This window comes from Tricharina praecox, assembly GCF_024521635.1.
Source record: "Tricharina praecox strain CBS 144465 chromosome Unknown BZA05scaffold_16, whole genome shotgun sequence".
NCBI classification, from domain to species: domain Eukaryota; kingdom Fungi; phylum Ascomycota; class Pezizomycetes; order Pezizales; family Pyronemataceae; genus Tricharina; species Tricharina praecox.
The window spans coordinates 855,997-869,242 of NW_026250418.1; the positions used below are offsets into that span (position 1 = coordinate 855,997).

At 54.2% G+C, this 13,246-nt stretch overlaps 3 protein-coding genes across 3 annotated transcripts; 2 read left to right on the plus strand and 1 right to left on the minus strand.

Moving 5' to 3' along the window:
* Positions 1-610: 610 nt before the first annotated feature.
* BZA05DRAFT_446069 (uncharacterized protein) lies at positions 611-3,300 on the plus strand (the record flags this gene model as incomplete). The annotated part of the gene is made up of 2 exons (XM_051487048.1): positions 611-1,907; positions 1,976-3,300. 2 exons carry the CDS (start codon positions 611-613, stop codon positions 3,298-3,300), a joined length of 2,622 nt encoding a protein of 873 aa, XP_051338561.1.
* Positions 3,301-4,150: 850 nt separating this feature from the next.
* Positions 4,151-6,007, plus strand: BZA05DRAFT_401919 (uncharacterized protein). Its single transcript, XM_051484044.1, has one exon. It carries the CDS (start codon positions 4,347-4,349, stop codon positions 5,610-5,612), a length of 1,266 nt encoding a protein of 421 aa, XP_051338562.1. The 5' UTR covers positions 4,151-4,346; the 3' UTR covers positions 5,613-6,007.
* Positions 6,008-6,141: 134 nt separating this feature from the next.
* BZA05DRAFT_430663 (uncharacterized protein) lies at positions 6,142-8,695 on the minus strand. Its single transcript, XM_051486164.1, has 12 exons — positions 8,632-8,695; positions 8,516-8,578; positions 7,792-8,476; positions 7,598-7,752; positions 7,361-7,558; positions 7,109-7,330; positions 6,911-7,075; positions 6,792-6,874; positions 6,725-6,755; positions 6,528-6,676; positions 6,395-6,497; positions 6,142-6,346 (listed from the first exon to the last, which is right to left on the minus strand). The coding sequence occupies exons 2-12, from the start codon at positions 8,555-8,557 to the stop codon at positions 6,278-6,280; spliced, it is 1,902 nt and encodes a 633-aa protein (XP_051338563.1). The 5' UTR covers positions 8,558-8,578; positions 8,632-8,695; the 3' UTR covers positions 6,142-6,277.
* Positions 8,696-13,246: the final 4,551 nt, after the last annotated feature.

Consider the following 13,246-nt stretch of genomic DNA (forward strand, 5'->3'; position numbering starts at 1 on the left):
ACAAAAATTGTCGTCGACGGGCTCTAGAGAATCGGGGCGAAATTCTGGGGCAAGGTCACGAATGGGTCGACTGATCTCCCCCGAAGAATCGTGTGGCGCAGCGCGCGGTAGCCCAGCGGTCATGGGATGTCGGTGGCGCTACTGTTTCGTCCGTGTAGCGCATGTATATGTACCTATATAGCGACTTTTCTTGTGGCGATTCCGTAGTTATACCATTCGACAGATGACTGGGGGTGATATTTGCAGAGGTGCTTTCTTCCCCGTCGTCCCCGCTTCGGAGCGCTACACAGCCAACAATGGTGAATCTAATCTACGATTTGATCACATCTTATCTTCTCGCATCTCACCGTTTTATCATTTCTCCGGGGATGACATGTGGACAGCACTAGTGTACTTTGATTTGGAGACGATGTTGGAAAGAGTGCTGTACCAGTCATAACGTCGGTCATCTGGAAAATCTGATTGGTACGTCCTACGTACAGGATGGCACGCCTGACTGCGGCAGCATCGCGAAGTCCGGATTTTCGACGTGCTCCTCCCACGGCGGCAGCAGCAGCAGCGACTCCCGTTCAGTAATTCCGTGACAGATCGCTTGCATGCCATGTCAGCAATGCCCCTCTTCGGTCGAATCATTGGCGCCTTAAACCACGTCTGGACGATATTGAGGATCAGAGACGTCTACCGGAGTACTGTCGTCGCATATCATAGCTTCCTTGCCCGCTGGATCGCCGACGCAACCTCAACGTCGGCGTCGAAAACAACGCGTCCCTGTCCGAGCCGTCGTCCTTATTTCATACCGTTTACCGCGCCGTATCTATGCACCACATCGCACTACGATTTCGACGATCGCGGGTTCTGGGATTTCCCCGAGCGAGTGGGTTGGGCACTCGACGCGACGGGCTACCGTAACTTCAGCAACGCGATTGAGTGGGCCCAGAATCTTGCGTTCTTGGACGGCTTGTACACTTGCCGACGGCGGAAGATCCCCGAGGAGCTGTCGTTAGCGAGACCTCTCGACTCGCTGAAACTCAAGTGTTACCGTATTAACGATGATGCCCCGGGCGGATATCGCTACGCCGGGGTTTCGGAGCAAGTAGCCTTCCTGCAAGCATGGCTGTTCTTCGGCATGTTGTCTGAGATTTCGTCCATCTGTGGACTCTCGATCGATTTGGAGGCCGAGTTCGTAGTTGCCGGGCCAGCCGGTTCCCGGAAAGTGTGCACCGCCGCACTGGACGGTCTACCTCAGCGATGGTTGGATGCAGCCGACACGCGAATACTACACGATCCGACGACGAAGCACATACTGGATTCCGATCAGGCGGCGCGGATCGTTCGGGTCGTCCAACACGCCATGTCTATGCAGACGCGATATGAGGATCCGCGGAAAAGCGAATCTCGGCGCCTCACATACCCGGAATGCAAAGTTCTGCTCTCGATACGGATGGTATCGAGAGCTGCGGTGTTGACATTAGCCGCATCGGAGGCGTGCGACATGGTCATCATTCGGGCCTTGATGGATCCTCAGGTGCAGCAATCATTTCCAGCGCGCTGGGATGAGCTCAAGCAATTCGCCGCAGACGAGCTGCAGCGCGAAGGCTGGTGCAGAAGCGAGTGTAAGCTGTTGGAGCGCATGGACGGCTCCTACGAATTCTTTGCTACTAGCCTAAAGCGCCAGAGAATGGACCATAGTCAATGCGACGACTTCAGGTGCTTGGCCGACCAAGTGAATGAAGATGTTTATGAGACGGTCCATGTCGAGCCAGGATGTCGGTGCGCATCTGTTGTCGTGGACCCCGAAGAACTGCAAGCCGTCCTGGCTAAGGGTAAGGTGCCGAGGATTCTGGTTTCCGAAGACTGCCGACTTGTGGTTACGGAAAATTGCCCGTACGCCGCGATATCACATGTTTGTAAGTTGAATGACCTTTCCCGCCAGTACGAGTGCCTAGATATATTGCCGTCACTAAGAACAATTCAGGGTCTCACGGCCTAGGAAACCCATTCGAAAACGCTCTTCCTCGGTGCCAAATACGGCGCCTCAACCAACACATCGCGAAACTCCAAGTCGGCGGCAGTCCCGAAGCACGGATGGCCCTATGGATCGACACGCTTTGTATTCCCGTCGCCAAAAGTTTTCGAAGTTACCGCAACAAAGCTATCGTGCTACTCGGAAAGACGTACAAGGATGCCGACGCGGTGTTAGTCTTGGACCGAGAATTAGAGCAGCTCGATACCGAGAGAGCATCACTACTGGAGCAGGAGCTGCTCATGTCCTTTGTCGGATGGACTCGACGACTTTGGACCCTCCAGGAAGCAGCTCAAGCCCGGAAGTTATTTGTACAGACGCTGCAAGGGCCCCAGCCGGTTGACGTTGATCATCGCGTTCCGAGTCAAGAACTGGAAGAAAAAGAACAGGCAATATCACAAATATGTTTTCGCGAAGAGATCCAAGAACTTATCCGCAACCGAATCCCTTCTTTGCCCTCCTTGCAGAAATCTACCTTTCAAACGGCGGATCGTGGCGTTGGCTTGCCGCCCATCTCGGAGATCAGTACTTCCTACCAACGTCTCTGCTTCGCTGTCAAGCACCGTTCCACTAGCAAGATGACGGATGAGGCGATCATCCTGGCAACAATCATTGGCGCGGACACGCAAGAGTTTCTCAACGTGCGGGATGTCAACTCCAGAATGTCGATATTCCATACTCTGATGCGCGAGATACCCACCGACATCATATTCGGAGACGCCGAGAGAATCGGACGTGCTCCATTTCGCTGGGCACCTCGGTCTCTGCTGAATTTCAACATTTTCCGAATCCAATCGTTCGGACCACCTGCGATATGCGATGCACATGGACTTCATGCAACTTACGAGGGCCTCGTACTGGATGGTGGTTCGGGTGCGGAAGCGGAGGAGGGTAAATACTATGCTGAGGACCATGTTACCGGGATGAAGTATACATTTGCCCTTCGCGGTGATCCCCACCGGTCGTTCAGATTACCCGAAAGACCTGCGTTTCTTCTGCGGTACTACTGCATCAATAACGATGTGGCGGTGGTAAATATCTTGCGGGCTGTGGACAACGGGGATCTTGAAGTTGGCAACAGTGCCACAGCCGCAGTTCCATACGTCGGTGGTGGGACAGACGGCACCGGTGGCACAAACTGGGTATACGAGGTGACTATTGTTGGCTACTTGGAATTGGTTGCGTCCGGCGGTTCCTGGGGTATCGACGGAGAACCTCTGACCGCAAACCTTCAGGGAGCAATGACTGGGGCAGAGCAGAGATGGCTGGTTACGTGAGGGTGGTGAGGCAGTAAGTGGGTAAGATGTGTGTACTAGGGTACTATGGGAGCTTTTGCTGAGCATGATGGGCGCCTTAACCTTGTTGTCGTGAACGTCTGTCCGCCTAGACTGGTATATTTTCCTTTGCAAATCATGGCTGTGTACAGCACCCAAGAGCAGGTATGTGTTCATGTGTGCTGGTGTTGGTGTATTCCAGGTAGATAGTGTTCGTGTGCGCGACCGGGGTCCGAGATGACCGGCTGGCGGGCCTTCCACTTGGACCACGAGTGCATGCACGCATAGGTATTTTGATTCCTTGAATTCATGCGTGGCGCTCTCGGCTGGGCTTTGGGTGATGGACCCTGAGCAGTTCCGTACAGCACACACGATTTAGTCAATGCGACGTTTTGCGGACGGCGAAGGGACTTGACTTCTCTTGAACTGGCTCAATTCCGGTTTCAGCCCTACGGCACCCCCGCCTTAACATGTAGGTACATACTCGACGAAAGTTGCAAGAGCCACCAATACATAGTTCAGATGTAAAATAATAGCCGAATACTATGTACGTACGGAGACAACAGGCGCAGTCGATTGCGTCCCACGGGATAGGTTGTGCTGAGCAGGCCTGAAAGGTCCTCATATGATACGGTACCCAGCCTCGGCTTGAGTAACACTCTACATCATACGAGTAGCAATGAGGAGCAAGGGAAGGGTAACTACTGGTAGGCAAGTATTTCATCAAGCCACACGAGTCTTTACGTGGCAAAGCCGCTGAGCTAACGGCCGACTAAACTCAGCCCGTCGATACTCGTGTTGCGTGGAGCCAACGCCGACCCGTGAAGCCTGCTCGCCCGCGTAGCAGGCAAATCACTGCGCGAGGTCGCACGCGCCGCTGACGGGGTCGGCGGGGGGCTCATCACCTTGACGGCCCGATGACGGCGTCTTGGCAACTTACGCGATTCAGCCGTAAACCAGCTGATCGTTGCACCTCCGTCTTTGTACTCGTACAGTTATGCACTTTGCCGTAGTATAGATACCCGACCGTATTTCCTAACCCATTGACCATGTATCTCCCCGCATCCTCCGCAGCTGCAATGAACTCACTTCCACCAGCTCCAGTCAGTACGTCGAATCCGTCGCCCCAAGATGCCTTGCGTGAGCAGTTCGTGCGCCCGGGCGACGTGATGTCGGTCCTCCTCATTCTCGGCGGCGATGTCATCCAACGCGCGCTCGCGCAACTCTCGGGCGGCCCCGTCACTCCCGTCGCCTTTTCGTTCGGATGGGTTACCTACGCGATAAGCGCACTGCTCGCAGCCGTCGGCGACAACAAGCTCATCCCGCTGCCGGACTCCCCCGGCCTCGTCATCAACTCGCGCAGCCGCTACAGTCGCCAGAACAACTCGTGGATCGTGGGACGCATAATCCGCGACTACGAGTTCTGGCGCGACGCGCGCATTCGACAGGCCGAAGCTGCGTTTCTCAGCAAGGCGGAGCAGGGTCGAAACCTGCAGCTCGCCAACGACGCCGCCGCCGCCGCCGCGGAAAAAAACGTTACCGTGCCACCATCCGCCTCCGATGCCAGGCCCATCCGGATCGCGCTCTCGGTTGCCGTCTACGACGCAAGCCCGCATAAACAAGCGGGCGTACCCGACCACGATTGGTTATACTACAGCGGCGTTCTATGTGCCGTTGTGCAGCTAGGAGTCGCCGCCATACCGTGGGGACTGTGGGGCGACTGGTCGATCATGATGACCACGGCCATTGGTATCACCTTTGCTTTCGCTTCCGGTTCGCTTCCGCAGTGGAAGGCCGAGAAGTACAAGTGTCGGAAAGGGACCAAGAAGACGGTGACCCTGACTCGCGGCAATGGCAACAACGATTGCATCGTCATTATCGGCGGTGGATTCGGGATGGATATGGAAGACCTGGCCGCCGGACAGGGTGTCGATATGCCGCACACGCGCATCTATACTAGCATCATGGCCGTCCTCTGGATTGCGTTGTTGATCGCTGTCTCTGGCCTGAAGGAGAACCCCTGGTTCTTACTGGTCGTAGGAGTCATCGGTATGATTCAGAACGTCATTGTCTGTGGCGCTCCAAGGCGGCCGGGCGCTTTTGGCGTTCATATTGAGTACAGGAAGGCATTCGTGGGTGGAAAAGTTATGGAGGTGCTCCAGCAGCTGGAGGAAGAATATCCGCGTTTAGGGAGATCCCTCGTTGATACCTACTTTCCCGGCGGCCTCCGTCCCCATGAGGAGGTATACTGGAAGGAGGCGGAACAGAAGGCGGAGCTGGCGGAGAAGGCAGAGAAGGCAGAGAAGGCGCAGTAGGCGGGTGAAAACGGGAGGGGGACGGTCTGATGCGTCATGGCTCATGCGTTTTGTTTACGATTCTCATCGCTCACAAGTACGGATGGTGGTCTGAGCTATGATCGCGCCGGTCAGGCAGTGCAGGATTTGAGCGGGGGGGCGGGCCAAGCCGGGCCCGGCCGGGCGGGTAGGGGATGAGAAATACGAGGATTAGGGGCCGGAGGACGAAGACCCAATGGAAACATGAGAGAGGCAGGCTGAAGATAGCCTGAGCGGAGGATGACCGGTTTTCTTTTTCTGGGGCGGCGCCAATTGGCATGCTCCTTTATGTACGCTATGTATTACATAGTGTGTCCTAGAAGGACGATTATGACGATTATGATTATGACTTAATTGACCTACACATGTTATTCCATCGGGAAACTGCGGTACTGGGGAGTAATCTCCGAAGGTAGCGATAGTTATTCAAACCCGAAGCTGCGGGTGTGATACCAACGGCGATTTCTTCTATCGTTAGTAGTCACTACGTAAGCTTGAGTGGACCCCATAGCAGCAGACAAGACTTCATTAAACAAAACAAAAACAGATGCTACACACAGCTCCCAGCGTGAGGTACCGATATACAACAGAAAATGGGAGGATGTTTTGACCCAGTACCGCTCGTATTTGAAGCGGTGGACGACCAGTTATCCCATGCACCACAGTGGAGGAACGCCATTGGGCACTCTTTCCACTTTCCCCACCGTAATCACACCCTGCTTTCCAATAAAGTTGTCAACATCGGGCTCAACGAATAAGCGCACCAATTTCAAAAACCGGCAGAACCGAGTCCCTCCGTCTTCCCTCAATATCGAGACCAGTGCATGCAACCCGACCTTGCGGTCCTGATTGAGAATCACCGCACCCCTCCCGATTTCTAGTATCGATTTATCAAACGCCTCCAAGTCCTGTGAAAGCTCATTCCACTCCACTTGATTCTTTCCGGACTTTCGTTCCACCGGCCTCAATGACCAATGTCGCTTTCCCGGCCCCTCGGTCAGCGAAAAGTGACGATGCGGCCATGTCGGAGGAGTTATAGAGCGGAACTCCAGGACGGGGAGGTCAAGGTAAACACCGTTTTCGTCACGCAATACATCGGCGTTTTCGGCGGTTGCAATGCGGGCGCTCTGCTGAAGGAACGATTTTGGCGCTCAACGATACCCCGCGGTTTCGAGGCGAGGCGTCGTGCCGAATATCAGGTTCCGTGGGACACGGTCGACCAACGAATAGAAGACAGCCATGCGCTCGTCGGCACTCGCGATCGCGGTGATTTTAGAGACGTCGTATCCCAACACGGAGGTCAAGCATATGGCCTCGTCTTCTTGCCGACTGGTGCGACGGTATTGGAGCACGCGCGCAAGGTATGTGAGCTTAACCGCGACATTGCCATGCAGAGGAAGCATGAGCAAAAGACTGTAGAGTGCGTTTTCCGAGTGCCAGAGACTCTTTGGGCTTCTTAAGAGGTCTTGAAAGTGGACTGGTCCGTCCGAAAATTGGATTTGCAGCTTGTCGCCGTGATTGCCATTCTTCGAGAGCACCGCTTCCTGGTACGTCCACAGCCGCCGGAACCACGCCGAGCTAAGGATACGCGTGCATTTCTCCATACGGCTTGCGAGCCGGGAGGTGGTCATCAGGCCTGTGTCGAGAACTAGGACGTGCTCTGATTCGTAGTATGTTGTGGCGAGACGGGTGATGGCCACCTTGCGGACTTCTTTCAGACTGGGAGCAACCGGGATGCACAGCGTGTCAACCCAGATAGCGAGCTTGCAAGAACTTTTCGGTCCGGAGACGGATGGGTTGAGTTCGCTAATCATTCCTTTAATCCTCGACAACTGGCAGTATGGAAGAGAATTGTTGTGGGCATTCCCCAAGCCCTGCGCCCAGGCATGCGAAAGCGCGACGTACGGACGGTCCGTGACGACTTCCAACTGGATATTTGGGTGATTATCGACTTCGTGTATGGCCACCAGCGGGATCTGGCCTTTCCTTAGAATCGAAACGACCTGCTCGACGTCCACCGAGATATGCTCACAACCTTGACAATCCTCGGTATGTTTCGTTTCGTACGTATCCTCATCAACCTGGTTCGCGTAGCATTGGACCTTTGTGCAGCTGCTATGGTCTTGTGGGGCAGACGCCGTGCTGTTGAACGTGCGCATACGGCTGGCAATGTACAGACTCGTCGTATCCAGCAAATCGTGCAGCATAGTAGTGGCGCTGATACACCATCCGCCTTGCAACATGCGTGCTTGTAGAGGATTCGTAGCCCGATTGAATCCAACTTTCCCGTCGTCTGCCAGTGCCGAGTCGTACAGCGGGACATGGATCGTTATCTTCGCCAGGTTGATGAGCGATTCGCCCAGCACCTGAATGCAAAGGATGGCGTCGAGCGGAAGAACGTCGGATATTCGCCACGACGTTGGCGACACCGTGTCCTCGTACCGCGAGATCATCCCAGAGACGAGCTTGAAAAGCTTTGCAAGGTCTTCGTGAGCCTTAACGCAGGACTTTATTGTTCTCTTGCCGGCATCGATGCATTGCCCGAAGTACTGCCTGGCCGGAAAGGTGGTTATGCACTGAACGGATCCTTCGGCGGGGCGCACAACGAATTCTTCCAAATCGATGGGGACTTCAAAGATTCGGAAAGCCTCGTGCAACATCCCGAAGAACAACCATGCCTGCAAGAAAGCAACTTTCTCTGCGGCCGACGAAGATAGCGTCTTTCCATCTCCAGAGACGCGCACCGGCCCATCATCGGTCGTGTAGTCGATCCTCCAGCCGTGCCGTGAAGGGTAGTCGAAAAAGCCTTGCTTATCGTAGTCGTTGGGCTCGCAGAGACATGGGATCTTGGGCAAAGCGTCTCCCGGTCAGTGAATGTCGGGAACGTGCCAGAGGGGGCCCAGGACATCGGGATCCTTTTGGGGCATGATGCGACGTCGTCCGAAAGACTTGTCGCAAAAAGTCAGAGACCATGGTATCAATTTTAGAACAACATACTTACCCAAGAACACTCTACTAGCGATGTCGATGGTATGTAGTAGTTATCCGGAAAAGCCAGTCCGAGTGTCAACCACAGATGGACGCAAGAATACTTCTCAACGCACAACCCCCATCTCTTGTACAACCGTGGTGACCCCGCAATTCTCACACCCGCACGGGAAAGCGAGAGTACCAATCGCGATCGAGAACCACATCTGCTAATCATATTTACAGGCAAAGCAGCTACCGTAGAGTAGTTACCGTACTGCCCAGAAGCCCCACCTGGCACGGTAGCCGCTCCGCTTAAGCGGTCGACCGGGGCGATCAAAGAGGGGCGACAAACCAATGCACAAAATTAGGCTAAGATGGGACAATCTTAGTGGAGATTACGATACGGTTAGATACGACTCACGAGTAGACCTGCTCCTGTCGAGAACCGGGAATTCGAGCCCTGCAACACACACACGGAGATTTCAACGTTCCTACTATTCTCTCAACCATAAATTTTTGGAACCCATCTCTGGGTGTTTGGCCCCATTTATCGGTCCATTGTTCCATTTTTAGGAGCATGTTCAGTGCGGGCGGCTTCACTATTCCCTGTGCTTTTGTAAGGCCTGCTATTTATTCTCACGTGATTGTCGTCAGCCACGCTAAATATCTAGGGGCTTTAGATTGACCATCTGTTTTTTTTGGTTTGTTTCACATGCAAATCAAACAAATTAGCAAACCGCCAAAATTCCACGATCTTGCTGCTTTAGACTGGCATCAATTTTACATTGACCGTTTATCTTGGGGCTTTAAACTCGCACCTATCTCTATGTAGGGGCATTTTGTTTGACATGCAAATCAAACAAATTAGCAAACCACCAAAATACCACAGGCTTCTAGAAAGCTTGTCATTCATAACTGGCATATATAATAGCTGGACGTCACTGTGCGCTAAAAATATCTAAACTTCCACTTCGCTGGTTCCATTCCCCTTTCCACCGAGTTTTGGGCCCCAGTGTAGAGATGTGAGACTGGAACGGTTCCGGAACGTCGGAGTCTTCATAGATATCGAGTATAGAAAAGATGTCACAGCTCGCGGCAGAACGTTCGAGGAAGAGTGGGAACAGGGGCCGGAAGGCAGTGCGGGGGCAGTGCAAGGGGCTGCGCGGGCGGGAATGCAGGAATGAGAGGGAGGAATTGGGGCTGTGTGTTGGTAGCAGGGGTAGCGCGGCAGCGCAGGCTGTGAGCCGCTGCAGCGGGGTATCAGCGAGGGGGATTTCTCAGGGTCTGGCACATGCCCACGGTCATTGTCATTATAATAAAGTACACTGGGAAAGTACTATACCACTTGACCAAAAGGTATTTTGATGGCTGAAGACCATCATCCCAGTGGCCACTTAAGGCCAGGATTTCAGAACTGTGACAATGGCGTTGCTTGGTCAGTCGGTCAACAAAAACACAGATGGCGTCAAACCCCTTTGAGGCCGGTAGGCGAGTGACAAAGTCGACTGAGATGTGTCGCCATGGCTTCTTAGGTACTGGGAGGGGGTGCAGGACACCATAGGGTGCGTGCCGGGTGGCCTTGGTTCGTCGGCAGGTGTGGCAGTTTCGGACAAACTGGTCAACGCCCTTTCGCATCTGTGGCCAGTAGTACCTCCGAGCAAGTGGTTCCAGGGTTTTCGTGCGCCCTGGGTGCCCCATGATCGGGTGTGCTGGTTGCTGCCAACCGGAGCTCTTCCGGTAGGTTGTCAGGTTTCAGGACTGCCTGCTGGTTGGCGAGCAGTCTTTCATCCCCTTCTTTAGGGAGGTCTCCTGACCTCCTGGTCAGTGCATCCGGTTTTCCTCCCGCTTTGCCTGGCCGGTAGTGTGACACCCCGATAGGTATCAGAGGTCACCACGGTCGCAAGAGATGTGATGAGATAGTTCGGGTGATTAGAATAGAGTTGCGAGCCGGAAGGATAGTTAGAAGCGATCAAGGACAAGATAGGAAGGAGGGAGCAAACGGATTCCAGAGTCTAGACAGTGATCGGAGATGCGGCAGATCGGGATAACAGTCCAGAGGGCTTTGAGATCTCCGTTCATAGGGCCCCGCAGTAGAAACTCCGATCCAGGGAAAAACTGTTATGACGAGAGAATCGAACATCGACCGACGGGGGCAGAGAACTTCGAGCGAAGAACTCTGCCGGCGCATGAGGGAGATAATTGCTCGGAAACTCCGATCTATCTTGGGCGCGTGGTGCTTACCACCTGCCTAGTCGAGAAGACTATCCAAAGAGAGCTGACGACGACTCGAGGCTAGGCCGCGGAACTCCGATGCAAAGGAAGCAACGGAGCTACATTAGGCCGCACTCTAGAGGAATCACCTGCTCAGGATCGGAACGACTATAAGTCGAACCGAGCGGGCAACCGAACCAAAAACCACAATCATCGCACCGAACAAACCATCGAAGAAACACCCTTAAGATTATTCCGTTGTGAATTATCGAAATCCCTGACTTTTATTCTACACTCGATATCACCATAGACTCCGACGACACAAACTCGTTCCAGTCTCACACTGTACTCTTAAGGTTACAGTCACCGATTTCTAACGAAATGGCCTCCTCAAACCTCGACATGCTCCGCCTCGAACTTACTCAGACCCTGAGCAATGCGCTCGTTAGCATCCCGCAAGCATCCGAAACCGTCGAAGTACGAAACCCGGCAGCCTGGCTCAGGCTGATGAACTACCAATACCAAACGGCACAAAGAGACCTGCGCCAACTTTACCAAGCATGCGATCAGAAGTTCAACGAAGAGGACTCCCGAATGCAGGAGATCAGAAGGAACTACGAACAACTCTGCAATGGGGTCAAGTATGTGTGCAACCTCTACGCTCACAATGCCGAAATGAATACAGAATGACTTCGAACCGAGCTGTCAACGGTAGCGAACACGACACACGCCCTGAGCAGCGACGTATGGGCAGTCATTCGAGAACGTAACCAGAAAGACGAAAACAACCGCGAGCTGCAAAGCGCCGCAAACGCTCGGCTACAAGACGCAACCGTGTTCCTCGAAACAGCGCAAGTCGAACAACGCAGGGAGCAAGCGGTGTATAACCGCAACGTGGAAATATGGGCAGGGAAACAGGAAGAGAAGGCGGAATACCTCTACAAAGAGCAACAGCGAATCAAGAAAAAAATCGCTCGAGCGGAGAAAAAATTGAAGGTTGTAGAGGTAAGGAGAGGGAAGGCGAAGGAAAAGGCCCAGAGTGGGTGAACACCACCCCAAGAGGAGGATCGAGCAGAAAGATCAGCAACAAGAGAAACTCCGGCAGGTGTAGGAATGTCCCCTCCTCCTCCACCCCCAAGACGTCCGGTGACTAACCTTGGAGGTGATCCCTCGGATGAGGAACCATCAGATGATGACGATTCCATCCCCTTGCCGCGTCGTTCGCCGCCCCGTCACCGAAACGCTCTGCTACCAAGAGAAGACGACGAAGACGAAGAGAGTCGCTTCGCTCGGATCATCGCTGCTGCCGTCTCCGCATCGAACCCGAGGGCCATCAAGCTTAAAATGACAGAGCCCGAGCCGTTCGATGGCAAGCAAAGGACAGCCTTCCGTCCATGGTGGGACTCAGTCGAAGAATATCTTGAGTTCCACCAAGAGACAAACGAGCAGCAGAAGATAGCGTGGGTGGGATCTTGACTGGAAGGAACAGCGGCAGAATGGCATCAGGCCCGTCGAAAAAGCCTAAGGCAGCTAGACTTGGAAGATACGTGGCAGGCGTACCAAGAGGCACTCAAGGAGGCGTACCGCGACACGCAGGAGGGAGCGAACGCATTAGGAATGATGTGGGCCCTTGAATACAAAGGAGACATCTAGGCTTACATGACCTCCTTCCGATCGCTCAACATGATCGCTCGCGCCACTGGCGAACCGCTACAAGACATAGTCAACCAGGCCATGACCACCGACATTGTCGGCATGTGCTTCAACCAGCACACCGAACCCTACGAAGATGATGAGGACTTCCTGCAAATGATGCTCAGGGCTGGCAACCATGTGGAACGACGGGACGCGCTGAAAAAGGCAAGGGCAATGAGGAAAGGGGGATCGGGTAGCCAGGGTTCCGGCGGCGACCGGAAGGGACCTGGCAACGGCCGGCAGGGCCAAGGAAAGGGCAGAGACCCCGGGGGCCGCAAGGAAAGCGGGGAGTCCCCGGAGGGCCGAAAGGCCAAGGAAGCAACAGCAGTCAGGAAGGGAAGGACAAGGGAAGGGGACATCTACGCGGGAGCAAAGGAGGCTCAGGTAGGGGTTCCTCAGAAGGAGATCGATGCCCACAAAGCATCCAAATGCGACTGTTGGCGTTGCGGATGAGATGGCAACCGAACCTTCCAATGCTACGCCAGGAAAACAGTCGCGGGTACCGAACTCCCGGAGAGTCCAAAGGTGTCGTCCGTGACAAAGAGAAAACGGGACACCCAGGATGCCGAACCCACTCGACCGAGGTCCAAGCAACACAAGGCTGCGGCGGTTGTGGTGGAGGATGAAGCAATGACGGAGGCACCTCCATTCTGGGAGAGGAATGAGAGCAACCTGGAGGATTTTTGAGCGGCCCCAGCACTCCGCAGACTGGACGGCCAGGTGTATATATTTGCGGAACG